We start from the raw sequence: 17434 nt of genomic DNA on the forward strand, positions 1-17434 counted from the left end.
GCTGAAGAGTGTCGCATACCTGCTTTTGTGTTTTAGTTGCCAGCTCCTTTGGGCAAAAAGTTCAGCTCGTCAGAACAAACCTCCAAACATCTTCCAAGCACACTAAAAATCAGTTAGACTCAATGAGAATTTTATCATATACCTCCAAGGAAGGTGAATTGCACCTCCTGCCTTTCTGCTTCATAGAAAAAACAGCTTTTCCAGAATATTCAATGCAAGGTTCCCATCTTACACTAGTATTTTGTCCACCATTCTTGTATAACAACTGGGAAGTCATTTTTCTGTAGTACTTTGATATAATTCCGGATGCTGAAATTGTAGGCGGGAATAAATTGCAGTCACATTTCTGCTTTTGTAAGCCTCCACCAACTGCAATTGCAGAAAGCAGACAACGATGCTGTAATTAGTTGTCCAGTTGTTGAATGGATACTTAGCCTGTAATCTAAAAAGGCAGATCCCTCTGGGAAAGAGAGGACCAGGAAGCCAGTTCAGGTCCAGAGAGACTGGGTAAAGGGCAAAAGTATTTTTTATATTAGGAAATGGTTTGTATGTTTGTCATCATAACTGAAGTTGGGAAAGCTATATGTAACTTACACCCTGGGATAAACAAAGGTAATACTGTAAATTACAGACAGAGAGAGTCCCATCTGAATTCTGGCTAGTAACTTTCACTGGGCCCCTGGCACTCTCGCCAGGCAAGGCTGTCAGATCCCCTCTAACTCAGCTGGTCTAGTACATACAAACTCCCTCTTTGCCTCCTACTTTTAAAGAAAACGCATTTGGTCTTTTTTGTCTTTCAAATAATTAAGTCCAGATTTCTCCTGACTGGTAGAAAATGGAGACGGTTCTGTGCCAGTATTCCTTCCCCTGGTTCACTGCCTTTCTGTGCTCAGCAGGAGAGTGAAGGAGGTAGCGCAGAGCAGCAGTTGCCGCCCCGCTCTGCCTCTGCCTCTGCCTCTGAGGGGAAGGGCTCCTCCCGTGAGAGCCCCTAGTGGGTGGGCTGCTCGTTCTGACTCTTGCCGCCGTAAGATAGGACTATAAGGACTCTTTTCATTCCTGCAAGGAGACAACTTGATTACTGCCCCTCAATCAAAACCTGTTTACTTTACCAAATGAGAGCAGCATGTGAGCTTGTTAATTGCAGTTGGGCTCCTATGGCCTGGCTGGGATTCATTCCTCCAGTGAAATGGAGCCATTCTAATGCTCTAGCAGGACAGACACAGTGACCCCAGTTGCATTCGTCCGGTGAAAAGTCCCCCACACAGGGTCGGTCCACCTTTGTGGTGCAGAAGCAACTTGCTTTAAAATGACTGGCAACACACGTGATTCATTCTCGGGGTTCCCTTTGTATCCAGACATGAAGCATTCTTGTAGCAAAAGCATCTTGAGGTATGCACGCCAACCTGCTCAGCTCTTGGAACTCTTTTCATCTAGGGGAGAAGACAAATGTATCTACATTGCAAAGGGTGTTGTTTCCATCTTTTCATCTTTTGAGGTCTAGAAATATTTACTGTATGGAAAGCTAAAAGTAATTTAGTCTAGAGGCCTAAGTAAATACCTTAACACGAAAAGATTTAGCATAAAACCCAGAGGACAGCAAAGGATTATGCTTCATCTAGAAAATGGTCCAAAATGTGTGTGTGTGTGTGTGTGTGTGTGCATGTTTGTGTATGTCTGTATGCATGTGTGTATACATGCACTAGAGTACATTCAATACTAGGCAAAGTCTAATGCCAAAGAAAACCCATATCACTATAGAATGGGGTTGACATTCAAGCTCCTTTGTATTTATCTTGCTTGTACAACATTTTTTCCTGATGTGCACAGATTATGCTGATCTGGTTCATACAACACATGAAGAAGTCATTGCTTACTGTCTTGTGTGATCCCACCATTGTGATTTCTTCATTACAATAAGAATCGGAAAACCATAGTTAATGCAATATGTGAATCAGGTGGCCTAGATGATGGTTTGGGGGTTTACTAAAAAAGAGTTGATATGCCCTTAGATTTGGAACGTGACAGAGATTTTTTTAAAAAAAATTACTTTAAACACTCCATGAGCCTTGGAATCATATTCACCATAAGGAAGAAAACAATCTGGTTCTTTGTTTGTTCATTTCTTTCCCAGAGCCTATCAAAAGATATAAACAACCTCTACAGTTCCAGGTGATCATCATGGCACTAAGTTAGAAATGCAGACTATTAGGGAGGGGGGAATATCAGACACCATTTGCACTGAGATGTCCCTGTGCTCTGAGGAGCACCATACATGCTAATCCTGTTGATGGACCGTCCCACACAGCAACAGCTTCTTTGTTACAGCATCCTCTTTTCTGTTCCAAAAGTTGATGCTCTTACCCTTAATCTGTTTATAAGAGTAACAGAAATTAACTCCCAGGGGTTGTGTAGCTGGAGGATAGGCTTCTGAATGGTTAAGCTGATGCGTTAGTAGGACGTTTTATTTCTTCAGTTTCTCTCTTAAATTTGGGGTAGTAACGCTTATGCCTTTTCTTTTCTCTCCCCCCCCCCCCATCTGCTAGAGTGGCTAAGACATCTGCTTGGATTTTGGATCCCCAGCTCTCCGCACCATGCCCTTGGTGGGCTTTTTGCTCTGGGCCATCCTTCTCATTGTGGGCTGGTGGCCCTCCCACTCCAAGGATTACCTCTTTGCTACTCCAAGGGTGCAGCTCGCTTTCAAAGGTAAGGACACCGTTTCGGAATCAAAGCAGCATTATCAGTGTGACGGTAAACTTCCTTGGGTTTTTACTTTCCGGCAATCAGTGGTTTATTAAAAGTTCCCTGTCCAGAACGTAGTTTGGAGAGAGTGCAAGATCCAGACTTGGAAGCCCAATTTCAATGGCAAGTTTATCCAAATGGCTACTCTGTTCCCCAGGAAGCTGCTTGAAGCAGCTCATTTTCTTAGGCCTCTAGCCATGATTATAAACAATGCTTTTCTAGAACAGGTTCTGAGAAGCCCCTGGGCTAGCAGCCTGCATCAATCAAGCACATGGCACATTGCACTTCAGTGCCTCTCTCCATCTGGAGAGAACTAGCCTTGCAGCTTGTGGCTTTTCCATAGATCTTTGAAAGAGTCAAGCACCATGGCTGGCAGTGCAGGCAGCAGATTGACAGCTCTGTGAACCCAAGCTGCTGAATATGCTGAAGAGTTGGCAGCCACTCGTCTGCTGAACTCCTGAGGAAGGGACTGTGCTACGCTGAATGGACCCTCTGCCTGTTGCTGAGAAGGAGACAGGTGTTGGGACGCGCTGTCTGTAAACGTTCAGGGTTAGCTGGTATGAAGCAATGATTGCCTGTGAAGGATGCTGAGCGGAGCTGACAAATTGAGATCCAAGGCTAGGAAGCTGACATGGTAGCCTCAGCATGTGACTACCCACTAGGAACAGATGGAAGTACCTTATGTGTCATTTCCTCTTAACTTCTCTTCCTCTTCCAGACCGCAGGGAGGCAGACTAATGTGCTTATTAGGGCTGGTGTATATTTAGGCTGCCCCTTCTGGGTTCACCAGAAAGGAAGCATGAAGCACCCTGCTTTCAATACACAGGATTCCTATTTTTAAAAAATCTTGCTGTATAAAAATATATTATGTTGAACATGAGAGCAACAGGCATGCTGTTCAATTCCTTGGGGGATACCTTTAGGGGAATGGACTCTGATGTTTATGGGTCATAACTGCAGGCAATCAATAGGTTAACCATCAACTCTGACCCTGAAACTACAAGGGTGTAGGAAGTTGATTTTGAACAAAGCCTAGTGTGCTTACCTGTGAACACTCTGAATTCTTGAAAGCACAGTAGAAATGTTGATTGTTTCTACTGCTCTTCCTTCTCTGAGCAAACAACTTTTCAGAATCGTTAGTGATAATTTATGGACAGGGAGGACTTGTTCTGTCTATATACCTCTTTAAATCAACTAGATAGAAAAGAGCAAATATTGTATTTTTTTTCTACATCAAAAGAGGGAATTTGGCTGGTGTACCTTATCAGATGGAGGTGAGTGAACTATGAAAAGTTCCCACACCTCATCTTCTACTGTATCTGCTCATCCTGATTTTGGATCTAATTGTTTAAATAGCAAATATTGACATGGTATGAATTAACTGACATGCTAATGGGTTGAAAGATGAAATTGAGGGGCCTAGGATATAAAAATACTGTTGGGTTGATCCATTGCAACATGGAGACCCATGCAGATACTATGAGATTCTCTTTCTGACTTCTCTGGATTTCTGTAATTTGTTTTTAAAGAAATTAAACTACTCTGTATAATTTAGGAAAAGAGTAACCCAAATTTGCCCTACTTAAATCAAGGGTTGCTTTGGCAGTATTTGAATTTATCCAGATTTAATTCTCTCGTATGGGTCTGGTGTCAAGCCCATATAGCTTGTGTGAACACAGGCTATTTCCATGCTTGGAAATATGGCTTGAGAAACTTACGTCCTTTGTTACTTGCTTGAGGTTTCAAAACACACAGAAGGTGCTAAGAGCATCAATGCTCCGCAAATTGAGTTACCTGCAACGTTGGCCTATCCTAACCTATCATTTCCTACATTTTGCTGCCTGAGGCAAAGGACGAGATTCTCCCCTACCCCCCCCCCATTTCTTTTTCAGATGCTGATTATATTTTAGTAGTCCTAATGAGCTAGCAGCCTTCACCATGTATAAGAGAAGGCTAGGCTAAGAATTGCAGTCAAGGCTGGAGGCTCACAGAGCTGGGTCTTCCAAGAAAGAGAAAGGGTAGCACAAGAGGAACAACTGAGAGGACTACTCCTCTAGTATCTTCTGCCTGAAGTCATTGCTTATGCCCAGTACAGATAGGACAGCCCTTGTCTTTAGTATTATTATTATTATTATAACTCTGCTTTGCCTAAAGCTGTGCTCTCTGTGTGTTCATCTCTTTTACAAGGAAGGATTTAGTTCTGGAGAGCAATCTGACCTTTTCTTTGCAGCATGAAGGAAAGAACAAGGGAAGATGGAAACATGATCCATTCTGCCTTTAAGTGTCTGTGTGTGTGTGTGTGTTTGCGCGCTTAATTGAAATCCTCCTTTCTGCCTGTTTAAAGATTTCTGTGTCTTGTGGAAGGGAGAAGTTCAAACCAAGGACTTTGAAAAATAGCGTCTTTGAGTTCTTTATAAGAGGGTTTGGTTTCCTCTTGTTAATCTACAGTTTTAAAAAGTGGGAAAGCACTACCTTTGCCAGGGAACTGAGTTTTTCACTGGATCACCTGGCCCAGAGTTTTACAGCCTTGATCAAAACAGCAAGAATAACTCATAAGGCTTGGCAATAGAGGTGAAGGCAGTGGGGAAAGGATGGCCAAGAGACCTAAAGGGGTGGAAGAACTTGAGTAAGCAGAGGTTGAGTAAGAGACAGGGAGAGATGTGAAGTTTCAGGAAAGGAGAGAAGAGGCAGGACTGGCTGTTAAAAGCATACAGTTTAGATAAGCCAGGACTCTAGAGAACAATCTAAAAACAACTCAAGGGCATTAAGCCAAGGATTAGGAGAACAACATGAATGAAACAAGAGCTCAGTAGAGGAAGGAGGTGTTTCTCTGTGGGATTACTGAGGAACGTCTAGGAGGAAAAGTGGCCTCTTCTACAAGAGACGGTGAAAGCAGCCTTGTTGGGAATTGGGGAGACTTGGAATTGCATTCTTCCTGGGAAAGATCGGGTCTAATCTTGGATGTACCTATCTGAGACCATTAATTCTGCCTTTATTTCCATATCTCTTTGTGTGTAACTGGGACAGAGGGGCAATAATGATGCAGATAGAACTGTGGAAAGAGGACCAATGGGGGGAATGGGCGATATTCATGACTGGTAATATGCTTGCTCTATATTCTTCTTTACTGACTGTTCTTCCAATGGTTCCTGCATTTGCTCAAGATGCTACTCTCAGTTGCATCAGGTTGCTGTGCTGCTGTAACCATACACCATATGTTCAGCAACACAGGCCTTAATGCAACTACCATTCCTGAGCTGGCCTGCATGCCCAGGGACAGAGGGATTACAGCGGAAAGATAAACATGCTCAAGCGAGGTATGGAGCAGAAATGCTTGGACATGCTCACTGCCGGACCCACTGGAGGCTTTTTTTTAAACCAACTCTAATTCCTCAAAGCCGGGGCTAATTTACACCACTGCCTTGTAGTATGACAGATGGTTTTTAATAAGCCCGTTCTAAATTTGGGTTGCCATAGGCAGGCTAAAGTGGCCTTGTGGCCCATCTAAGTGTGGATTAGCCATTAGCACTAAATTAAAACTGAACTCAAAGCCTGGATAAGGGGGTAATCCCTAAATGAGTAGGCACAGATTTCCACTTTTAAACAATATTTCCCCCCAATAATAAGCTTCTACTTTTGCTGCCTTTCCCCCCCTACCTGTTGATGTTGGTATCAACAGTGGTTGCTGTGATTGTATTTATTTCAAACAATAGACCAAGAAAAACCAATCTACTAATAAGGCTTTATTGATTCATGGGGTGGTCACATACTTCTTAATTCTTTGTCCTGAAGGCATTACCCTTCATTAGTACAAACTCAACATGGGATTCATGGTCATTTTGCAAGACAGTTCCATAGGTGACTATGCAATGACAGGTAAACGATGAAACGTGTGCCATGACATTGCAACACTGCACTGCAATGCTGAAGGCCCCCTGGACAGTCCTGTCTGGTTCTGTTTCTGATCAATTTCCAAAGGTATCTTGAATACCTTTCTGTTGTCTACATTTTAAAAACAATTCCAAGTTTAAGAAATGCATAATCTGTTGGTACTGCTTACTGCTTTGAAATGAGTTGTTACTTTAAAGGAATTTTTTAAAGCATTTAATTGGTTTGAATTAGGCCCTGATAAGGTCTATATTTGATCTGGGTATTTGGGGATAAGAAGACTTCAGTATCAGGGAAAAAATAATTCAATTCTAATTTTAATGCAACTAGCCTAATTAAAATCTTACATATACTTCCCAGTTTTCCGGTAGCTAGAATGAGCAGTAAACTTATTTTGGAGGTCAGAAATGGATGGCACCCTCTATTACTCCCCTACTCATTTTCAGAAAGATCTTGGGATGAATTTTTCTGCCCTATTTTCAAAATACACTTTTTCCTGTAATGTCACCTCAAATACTCCTCTCGGTCTGGGCTAGAGTGATTTGGTTTAATGCAGACTAATCTCAGCAGTTAATAAGCTACTTTGCAGAGGAAGGACCATCCCTTCACCTCTGCCAATGCTTATCATGCACTCTAATAGTTTCTATACTTCCATTTTCCAGCACTGCTGAAATAGCAGAGTGGTTAAAGACCTTTGTTTAACCAAGCTCTCTTTTTTCCTGAGTCAATAATTTGTGCATCTGTATATATCTTTCTTTTATCAATGTGGCAAGTGAAAAGAATTGGAGGAAGGGAGGAGGTCAGTGAGAAAGTGGGAAATGTGAGGAGGAAGAGTTAATCATTATGGGTGGTTAACATGGTCCAGGCCACCAGCACTGCCAGTAATATTGCAGTCAGGCCTTAGAGAAAAGTAAATGCACAGAAAACTTCTTCCTTGCCCCAATTTTTTTTCTTGGCAGATTAACATTAGCAAAAAAGACATAATTCAGCACTTCAGCAGGAAGGGGAAAAGTTATAACAAGTGAGCTGGAGTGGGTTGCCAGCAGTGTTGTGATAAGCATTGTTATGAATGTGGAGCCATCTAGTAAATTCATTGTTTGGCATAAGAGTGGTGGAGATGGCAATAGAGTGAGACTTATGGCTGCCTTTTTAGCAAGTAAAGCCTTTTTCAAGTTGAGTTCAGCTCCTAGTAACTTTACGGACACATCCATGTCATTTTCACAGCAGCAGTGTGGAAGTAGTTTGCCACGGCTGGGCACCTTTTTCAATTCTCAGTTTAGCCTACAGATGAGCTTTTTAGTGTAGGGACAGGCACCCTACACATAACACCAGGCACAGACACCGGTTATGGGCCTTATATATTTCTTAATCTAGGAGCTCAATTGTTTGGAGAGCATGTATCTCACAAAGGCATTTCACTTGACAGTGAGATTGTATGTTCAGATGCTCAACTTTGGGGAGACTGAAAACCATGCTTGGTCTTTCATGTGCAGGGTGGGTGGGGCCAAGGTAAAACAAAATTGGATCTACAGTAAATTAAGCTAAATAAAGTTGGTAGGATTACACATCCCCATATATTTAATAAATTTTCTGTCCCATTAACGTTACCATTGGATTGCAGCTTTTGAGGGAGGGGGGTGTCTCAGGAGCCATAATCAAGATTTTGGAGGATGAACATGTGCCACAAGTTGTGTGCCCTTGCTGAATATAGACTATTTAATTCTAGCCCTAGGTGGTGTTTTCCTAACCTACTCCTGTTACTTAATATGCTATCCTTAACCACTTAGTCCTTGGAATTTAGAAAGCAGCACCAATTACTAAAGACTATTGTGTAGAGTTAAAGGCTATTGTGTAGAGAGCAATGAGTTGAGATTAATCATCTCTGGAGATATTAGGAAGGTAGCAATGATAGGTTTTTATTACCTTGAGTTTAAAGTGCTTCAAACGATCAGGACTAATTCCCTCACCTTCAGTAAATAGTGTCGATCTTAACTGCACTAGTCTATCTCACTTTCCACATAAAGAATTAACAAATACAATTGATAGCTTCAGTCTTAAAAGCAGGAAGGTGCTACAGCTGTCATGTCCTTCTGAAGTGCTACCCAGAGGCATCTGGTTGGCCAACATGGGGACAGAATGATGGGCCAGATAGACCTTTTATTTGATTCCAGCATGACTCTTCTAAAGCTGTTAGTTCTTCAGACCATTTGCATGACTGCTGGAAACTGAGCACTGGATTCAGAAGATGAGCCAGGGCTCCACTGAGGTAACTTACATTTCCTAACCATGGTTAATGGCAAGGCTGGAGGAGAATGCACTGATAGGACAATGCTGCAAGCAGAGAAGATTGCCTGAGTGACCAATTTGGAAGCATTGCTGTCTGTCTTCATAAGAAGTAAAACAGTTTGCCTGTTCACTTCCTGCTGCAGCCAGTTCAAAGCCCGTTGTTCTGCTTATACCAGTGTTTGTGCTAACACTCAGTGGGAACACCCAGACCACTGCTGCTGAATCATAATTAGAACCCCGAGATTAGCCTGTCAGTATCGTTCTGCAGAGAAATGGTAGCATACACAATTATACTGCATACAGTTTTCTGTGGTTCGAGTTCATTCTAGCTCAAAAACTCAAAGGCAACAAGAACCACCATCTTGTGTATGCTGTCAGATTTATCAAGTTAAAAATATATGTGTTGGCAATATGGGTAATGATTTTCAAAGTTTTTGTTAAGTCTGAAAGTTGCTGGGGAAATGCCATTAGAAGAGAGCAGAATATTTCCTCTCCCATGAACAACAAAACTCTGATTTTCCATACTCTGCCTGGACTCTGACATGCACTCTGAAATCCACATGAATGAGTTTTTCTAGACATCCTTCATATCTGGGCCTTTCTTTTGTATTATCTAGCACTGATAGAAAAATTCTAAAACTGAATAGCAAAGTGAACTCATGATCAGTAGCATCTCATCCAAATCTCCCTGCTCCATATTTCAGCCCCAGCCCACATGCAAAGAATGGGGACATGTCCCCAGAAGGGAAATAAACAGCAATGGAAAATTTGGTAAGATCCTGCCTGGGTCCCCTATTTGCAGTTAAATTTTGTTTTCCAAGGAAGGATGAGGTGGGGGGAAAGTTCTATTTATATCATGTGGATATGTACATTTTGTTTCAGGATTCTTCTCAGGAAAAACAGGTTGGCTATTCTTAGCCAAGCTCTCAATAACCTTCTTCCCACATCCCTTCTTGTTGCATGAATATCCTCCTGCTTTACTTATTTAGATGGTTGGAGTTAGTTGACAGGCAACTCTTAATATTTTACCAACCTGCCAGCTCTGCTGTGCTGGATGGTAAGAACATAAGGTGGGTGGGTGTGGCTGGACTGAATTCTACTCTATTTCTGTTCTTTGGCTGAATGAAATAAACAGAACAAAAATGAGAGGCATAGCTGTAGTCCATAACCTAGTTGGCAAGCAAGCTGCTTCCTTTGTATATAAATTAGTGATTCAGGCTGGACTAGGAAACCATGAATGTAAGTTTACAACTTCTCCAGTCACTCCAAATGCTGTCGCAGCATTTTGAGTGGCCTTGGGAATCCTTTCCTGTTCCCTATCAATCCAATACATAACAGCTGCAGCTCTCAACTCATTCTTTTGCAAGGGGTCAGTTTAGATTTCTGGTAAAAGTGCTCTGCCCCTTTCCTGGCAGCCTTCTTTGTGGGGAGGAAGAAAAAGAGAGAGAAATGGTACCAGCAAGAGAAGAAAAGGGAAGAATGGGCATCTCCTCCAAATTTTGCTGATGGCTTTCCCCACCATTTGCTTCTACCCCACTACCATTGACATGTAATCAGTCAGGAATGTGGCCCTCAATAGAACAAAAGGTCCAGTATATAATGAAGATATGCCCAGAAAGGCACTTTCAGGATGTTCTTGATTAATATGTTCTTGCAGCCAAAGAGTCTCTGTTCTCTACAATCTGGAGGAAGGTGGAGTTTCCTTCCCATCTCAACAGAGAAGAGTGTGTTTACAAGACCATGACTGGTGCCTTATTATAACAGATACTAATAACTCTGTTAGTACTATTTCATGGTTGTTGTTATAATGTCTGTCATTTTTATGGCTGGGCCTATTAGGTCTTATGGGTAAGATTAACCAAGCAATATTACTGACAACCAAACAAGATTTCAAGAAGAGAACCTGGATCTCTGAGATTAAATCATAGTGATTTGCAAGAATTCAGCTATGAATTAACACAAGCAAATTTTGCCAAAGTTAATTGACAATTAAAATTGGTAATACTTAAGAGAGTGACTTTATGCCAACATCAGCATGAAATAGTCTCACTGAACTCCTAGGAGCAGGATATGAAAAATGATAAAAATAGCTGTAAAGAAGAGTCTGCATACCAGTTACACTGAAAGATGAAAATTTCCCCAGCATCCTTGGCTAACGTACTCTACTGACATACTAGCTTGAATCATACATGGAGAGCACCAATCACCATGCATTGATGGCACAAATGCTTCAGTGACTTCTCTCTCAACTAATATGAGTGTATTACATATTGTGCAAGCGTACTGTCAAGAAGCATCTCCAGAACCTCTCTTCTCAGAAGTGGTCCAATGTGTAGGAGAGCAGCAGTTGATGCCAGCAGGCACCTGTACAAAGACTGAAACCACCATTAAGTAAAATGAGGCAGCCGCATCAGACAAAAGGTTTGGAGGTACCATGTCGGTTATCACTGTATTTTTACCTCTGTGGATGGAGGGAGGGGGAGAAATTTTCTCCCAAAACAACTTTGGTAGCATGTGAATTGACTTGGGTGCAGAGGGTGAAATCGTGGGGAAGCAAATAATGAAAACAGCAGTGTGCTATTACAGTGCATGCTCTACCATCAGATCTTCTGCTTGGATGAATGAAAGGTGTCATTTACTGCTCTGTTTCAGACTGCAAAATGTCTCGAACTGATCTGTTTGCTCTCTTCAGTTCCTATCAGACAGAAATATAAGTGCTTTCTCTGGCAATTCCAGTGCAACCAGCAAGGGCATGAGGAGAGGGAGAGGCAGCAGTTAGGGAAAACTCAAGTTTAAACAAGAAAGGAAGCACTGCTGATCACAATAGCCAACATTTTCCCTATTATAATGAGCAGAAGCCGGTTCATAATGGCCGGCATTCCCTCATTTTTCTCAGGACAAGGATGTGTTCAGGGGAGATCCTTGCCTCTGCCTAGCTTCCTGGTCATGTGTGAAGAAACCCCTGGGAATCGTGCTGTATTCCACCCTACTCCACCCTCTCCATAGATTATCATTTGGTGACTGCATTTGGCGATTCTCCAGCTGGGATAGAAAAATGTAGTTTTGAAATAGCCACCCATTGTCGGGAGCTGCTTTGGAATTCTGCCTTAGAGGACTGTTTGTTCTGCTTCAAGTGCCCTGGGTCTGATCCTAAAAGGAAAATCAGCTGGGTATGTTTGAACAGCAGTGACAATAACTGGAGTGCAGCACAAGATAGGTGGCTCTGCTTCCCCTGGTGCCTGGTATGAACTTAAGGCTGGGGGTGTGCAGAGCCGGTGAAAGCCCCTTGCAGAAAACAACCTGTGGTGGTGGTGCGGGGGGGAGAGTTTGTGTGCTCCACCCCATCCAGTTGCTTTCTGTAGGGGAATGGGGGGGGGGGCAGTGACAGAAGAGAAACAGGAGTCCAGTTTTGGGACATAATCTCTCCCTACCTGGTGGACTAAGGTCAAATCATTAGACTTGCCTTTGCAGCCCCACCTCACCCGCCCCTCCCACCCCCTGCCAGCAGCAGTGGAGTTGGGCCTCCTATGAAACAAGGCCAAAGACTGGAGTTCAGAATTCTAAGAATAATATGATTTATCCCCCACAGCTGTCTGCGTAAAATAAAACGATAAAGTCTCCTTCAAGTTGTGTTTGACTCCTGGCAACTTCCTGGATACATCCATCTAGTTTTCTTGGCAACAATATGGAAGCAGCTAATCTGTGTTTCTTCTGCAATTTTCTGTTAGTCTAGCCTGCAGTGCTGCAGAGCCTGGATGGTCTCCCATCCAAGTACTAATCAGGCCTGAACCTCCTTTGTTTTTTTACAAATGCTGGTTCATAAATCCTGACATGTTTGTGCCTTGTCCTAAAGACACGTGGACAGAGATATATGGCACACAGTAATATATTAAATTGGCATTTCCTTGTTAAATTTTAGATATGTTAGCACTGGTTATCCAATGAGTCACAATGAGACCCATCATTGTGGCTGTGGGGATGGAATGGGGACTCTGTGTTGAAGGCATCCAGTTCAGGGCTGCTACCTCAATCATTTCCTGTCCTCTCTATTCTAATACTCTGTTGGCCTACAGGGGTACTGGGGACTTCTTAATTCAAGTCCACTAAACCATATTCTTTCTGCAATCTGCTACTTTACTTGTTTTTTCTGTTGAAAATGGTGTGTATGTTCTCTTTTTTACTCTGAAGTGTTTCCATTACGTCCTACTGTTGGATGCTTTAAATCTTTTTGAATTCTAAGCACAAAGAATTTTGGGTCCCACACTTATATCTGCCTGCCAGTAGAAACCACTCATGTTAAGTATCATAGCATGAATCATGTTACGTATGTTGTGGAAACTAGGGTGGAAACAACCATATCAATGTAATTTCATTGCTATTATTTTATTGCAATGAAGAATACCAAGTAACTATTAAAAGAAAGCAGCGTGCCTTTCCCCAATATTATTGGCAGATTGCTCATGGAGAGATCTGGAGAGTTTCTCAATGAGCAACATCCATGCATACCATGCCTGTGGCAATTAGACCTGAATATGAACTGTCCATCTATAAATTGTTGATAGAGTTCAGCCAAGGGGTCCCAGTGTACAGCTGAGATGGTCTGCACAGATTTTTATTCTTTTTAATTTTCAAAATGTCAACCCCTCGTCATTTGGATTTACAAATGCGTATTAATCTAAGAGTATTTACTGTGCTTAACCCTATTTAGAAGTTGTGTTTTTTTATGGTGGCAGCACCTAGCTGATCTTGAAAAAGTAAAGTAGGGTTGGATCTGGTTAGGATCTGGATGGTAGACCATCAAGAACTTCCAGATTTGTAAGCTATACTGAGAAGTCTAAAAAATATACCGAAGTGGCAAGTCATCTTTGCTCTGTGGTCCAGAAAACAGCATGGATATGTCCATAGAATCGTCAGCAATTCAACCTGATTTGAAGGAGACTTTACTTTTTATGATTTTTTGCTAAGGGGGAATCTGAGTTAAATATTCCAAGGGGAGAAGAAGCATGAGGAAGGGCTATAAAACAGTGGAGGATCACATAGAAAAATTAAAATTAAAACCATAATCAATCCATCAAAAATAAGATATATAATATTAGAACCACCGTGCCTGGAGGTTATCAGTATGCCTACAGTAGTAGGTCAGATTGGGCAATGGCTTGATTTTTTTTTTTAAAACAGCTGTCTAAATTGGAATGGTGAGGACCTTCAGGCTATATTATCTTTGGGCCCAAGGTATTTATGAGAAAATTTGCAACCAGGTTTTCCTCAGCTCTGGCTAGCCAAACTCAAGGTTTCTTTAGTTGGGTGGAAATTCATGTAATGATTACCGCTCTCAATTCTTGTTGCAACATCAGAAGCCTGAACGTAGCCACTGGTAAGATGAATCTGGAAAAATCAATAATAAAGCCACAGTAATAGTTTAAAGTGCTGAATGGATCGATAATAACTGCTGTGGGAATGAGCTGTTAACATTAAATGGGAATTTGTTTTCTTCACTGTGCAAATTATTCCCTGTCCCAACACCCACCCATGCGTCAGCTGAAGTGAAATTGTATCAAAACTGTGACCACAGCAGAATCCCTCCACAGAAGGAGAAAACAAGGAGCCCCAGGGACTTGGAAGAGAAGATGGCACCTTTCACCTCCAGGTCAACAGGGCAGGAGAGTCATTACCAGCAAGAGATTTGAGGCCTGAGCAGAACAAGTTGGTGGTCTTAAATTAACCTGGCTCCTATTGTGTCACAATGTCTTCTTCTCTTTGGAATGTTCCAGAAAAAAAATCTGTGAAGTGAACTGATGGGTTATGCTTTTCAACAGACAGGATGGAAAATTACTGTTGTGTTGAAACTGGGTCTGGGACTTTGACTAGAACTGTTCTGTGGATCTTAAATTTTGATATGCTGGGATGGATGAACTGGATTTAGTTTCCATTTATTTTCATCTTTAGGATTTATAGAAAGAAACAATAGGTTTGTTTAAATACATGCATACTTCTGTATTTTATATTTGTGCGTGCAAGTGTTTTGTATGCTTAAATGGAAAAAGTATTATGCTATAGTTGCTTAACCAGATTCATTGAACTTCCCAACTAAATGCTAAAAGTTGCAATGCTGATTTAGAATATGATATGGCTCCAGAGGAAGAAGATCCCCCAATATGGAAAAGTATTTGAGAGTCTTCCCTGTGTATTCTTGCACAAAGAATTTTCATCAGCAGTGAAATCAAAAGGGACTTTGCTAAAGATCATTATGAAGCATAAAGGTAAATATTATTTTAAAGTCATAGATCCAAAATATTCTAAAAACAACTGCTAAGAAATAAAAATTTATACAGGCCAAGAAAATCAGGATTACTTAAGGTCACCTTATATATATCCATGTCCTTACAAATATGTGGCCCATCTTCTATACTGGGTGAATTATAAATTATACTTTTCTTTTCAATGGACAAAATTATTCACTTGAGAGATTTGGGTTCAAATACAAAACATCTATAGATTTATAACTGATAGTTTTTTTCCTTTTACCCATTAGTACTTCTTATGACTCATCCTGGCATACAGCAGGCTATAATATTTCATAAGTAAATATAAGTAAATCTATCCTGAATTTCCTTCCTTCCTTCCTTCCTTCCTTCCTTCCTTCCTTCCTTCCTTCCTTCCTTCCTTCCTTCCTTCCTTCCTTCCTTCCTTCCTTCCAAGACAGGTAAGAGCATATCTTTGCACTACAATTGAGCATCAGCAGGGAAAGAAAGATGGGAAAAGGCCCGTGGGAGAGCTAGCAGTGAATGTATGCTATAAGGCAGCGCTTCTCAAAGTTTTTCCTTTGAGAAAGCGCTACCCAAAACCGCTTATCAGAAAGTCCTTTTTACTTAAGTCAATTTAAATATCCCCATTGTGATGGGTAATAGGTTCGTGTGTCGTTACCCAAATAAAAACCACTTTTACCCAATTTTGGGTAATTTACCCAGGTTTGGGAAGCACTGCAATAAGTCACGGCTTAAAAAAAAATTTTCTGGCACAGAAATAAGGATTGCCTGGTAACTATTATAAGCAAGCCAGTTATCATCCAGCCAAATCCACCAGAAAATTGGGCAGACATTTACTGTTAAGTTAAAATACATAAAACCTATTTGTTCTATATTGGAGGACCTCAACACATCAGATATCCCCTTAAAAATGAAAATTTTAGGTCTTTGGCATTTTAATAAATAGCTAAATGAAAAGGCAAGAGCTTATCATTTTGGTATACAAGTACCTCCAGAAGGTCTCAGATCTCTTCTTGGGTGGGTACATTTATCCTTTACTTGACCTTTTTCTCATTAACCACACTGGCACGGTGTGTTTTGCTTCTCAAAGCCATTATTTTTCACTCTACAAGCTCTCTGCCAAAGTGAGCAGGTGCCAATCACTCTATCCTGAGGTTTCTAGAATAGTCACTAAGAATGGAAAAAGCTCATAATCTCATTACTTGCTAACCCTGAAATTATCCAGTCTCCAAAATCTTCACTTAACCCAAGCTATACTAAGCCAAGTCAGCCCTTTTTATCTACTAAGCTTGTTATCCTATTTATTGAATTCTTGAGATAGACTGGGAGGGATAAATTCTGGAAAGTCACATGTACAAGCCTACCCCAACAGAAATAATGTCATCTTATGTGAAAAGTTTATGATTGAAAGTGAGGCCTTGTATTTATGATTACTGTAGCCTGGCTGCTGCTTCAGCACAAAATAAAAGCTTCTTGAAGAGCTGCAAGCATTGATTTGGATTCCTAAGTTGCTCTAGACAGCCATCTTCCATCTGGTCCATCTACTAGGTCTGCATAGAATTCTAGGACATCAGGCTGGTGGAGCCTCTGCTAACCATTCTCACATTCTCCTTTTGCCCTCCTCTTGTTAAATTTTCAGAAATAATTATCAGTGTCCTCCTAAGGGATGCAGCCCTAAATGAATGTTCTGCTTGACATTACATTTTTACTGTCTTTTGAAACATCACTTTGCTAGTCTTTCCATTTTGTTGCTAATTATTCTCTGTACTTTCCCTGGATAAAATTCATAAGACCAAGCAGACTTTCTGTGTATGTCTTTATTCTTCATGGGAAATAGTTGGCTTTAAGGCATTTGGGGGTGGGGCAGGGATTAAAAATTTTATCTTTCAAAAGTCAGGGCATGCTACATTTTTGAAGTTCCTTCTTTTCCATTAGAAATATTATGTCATTCTGCATAACGCTGTGTCCATTTGTAGAACAACACACATTGTGCGCTTATAAAATAGATGAAGGAACTGTTTCTGGCATGCAGCCTTGACAAAGTTGCTAGCTGTTCTTAAATGCATGTGTGTGTGTGTATCTCCCATGCATGGTGACAACTACAAATTATACTTACAAAAATAACTTGATTTTCCCTCCCTGAAACTTGGCTTTATGATAAACAGAATACTTTTAAAATAAAAACAAGTTATTCTATCACAAAACAATGTATTTACTGTAAATAGAAATACTATAAATTGTAAATACTACAGTGT

At 41.1% G+C, this 17434-nt stretch overlaps 1 protein-coding gene across 4 annotated transcripts in view; it reads left to right on the forward strand.

Annotated features, from left to right (window-relative positions):
• SEMA3F (semaphorin 3F) overlaps positions 1 to 17434 on the forward strand; it is a 141696-nt gene that overhangs the window by 6968 nt on the left and 117294 nt on the right. For all 4 annotated transcript variants that reach the window (XM_088133997.1, XM_088133996.1, XM_088133995.1 and 1 more), the window contains exon 2: positions 2544 to 2703. In XM_088133997.1, coding sequence (XP_087990123.1) covers positions 2592 to 2703 — 112 coding nt within the window. In that variant the 5' untranslated portion in view covers positions 2544 to 2591. The remainder of the gene's footprint in view (positions 1 to 2543; positions 2704 to 17434) is intronic.

This window comes from Python bivittatus, unplaced genomic scaffold (genome assembly GCF_059951505.1).
Source record: "Python bivittatus isolate LINGU-HERP-01145 unplaced genomic scaffold, Pbiv_v1 ctg000080_np1212, whole genome shotgun sequence".
In the NCBI taxonomy this organism is placed as follows: Eukaryota; Metazoa; Chordata; class Lepidosauria; order Squamata; family Pythonidae; genus Python; species Python bivittatus.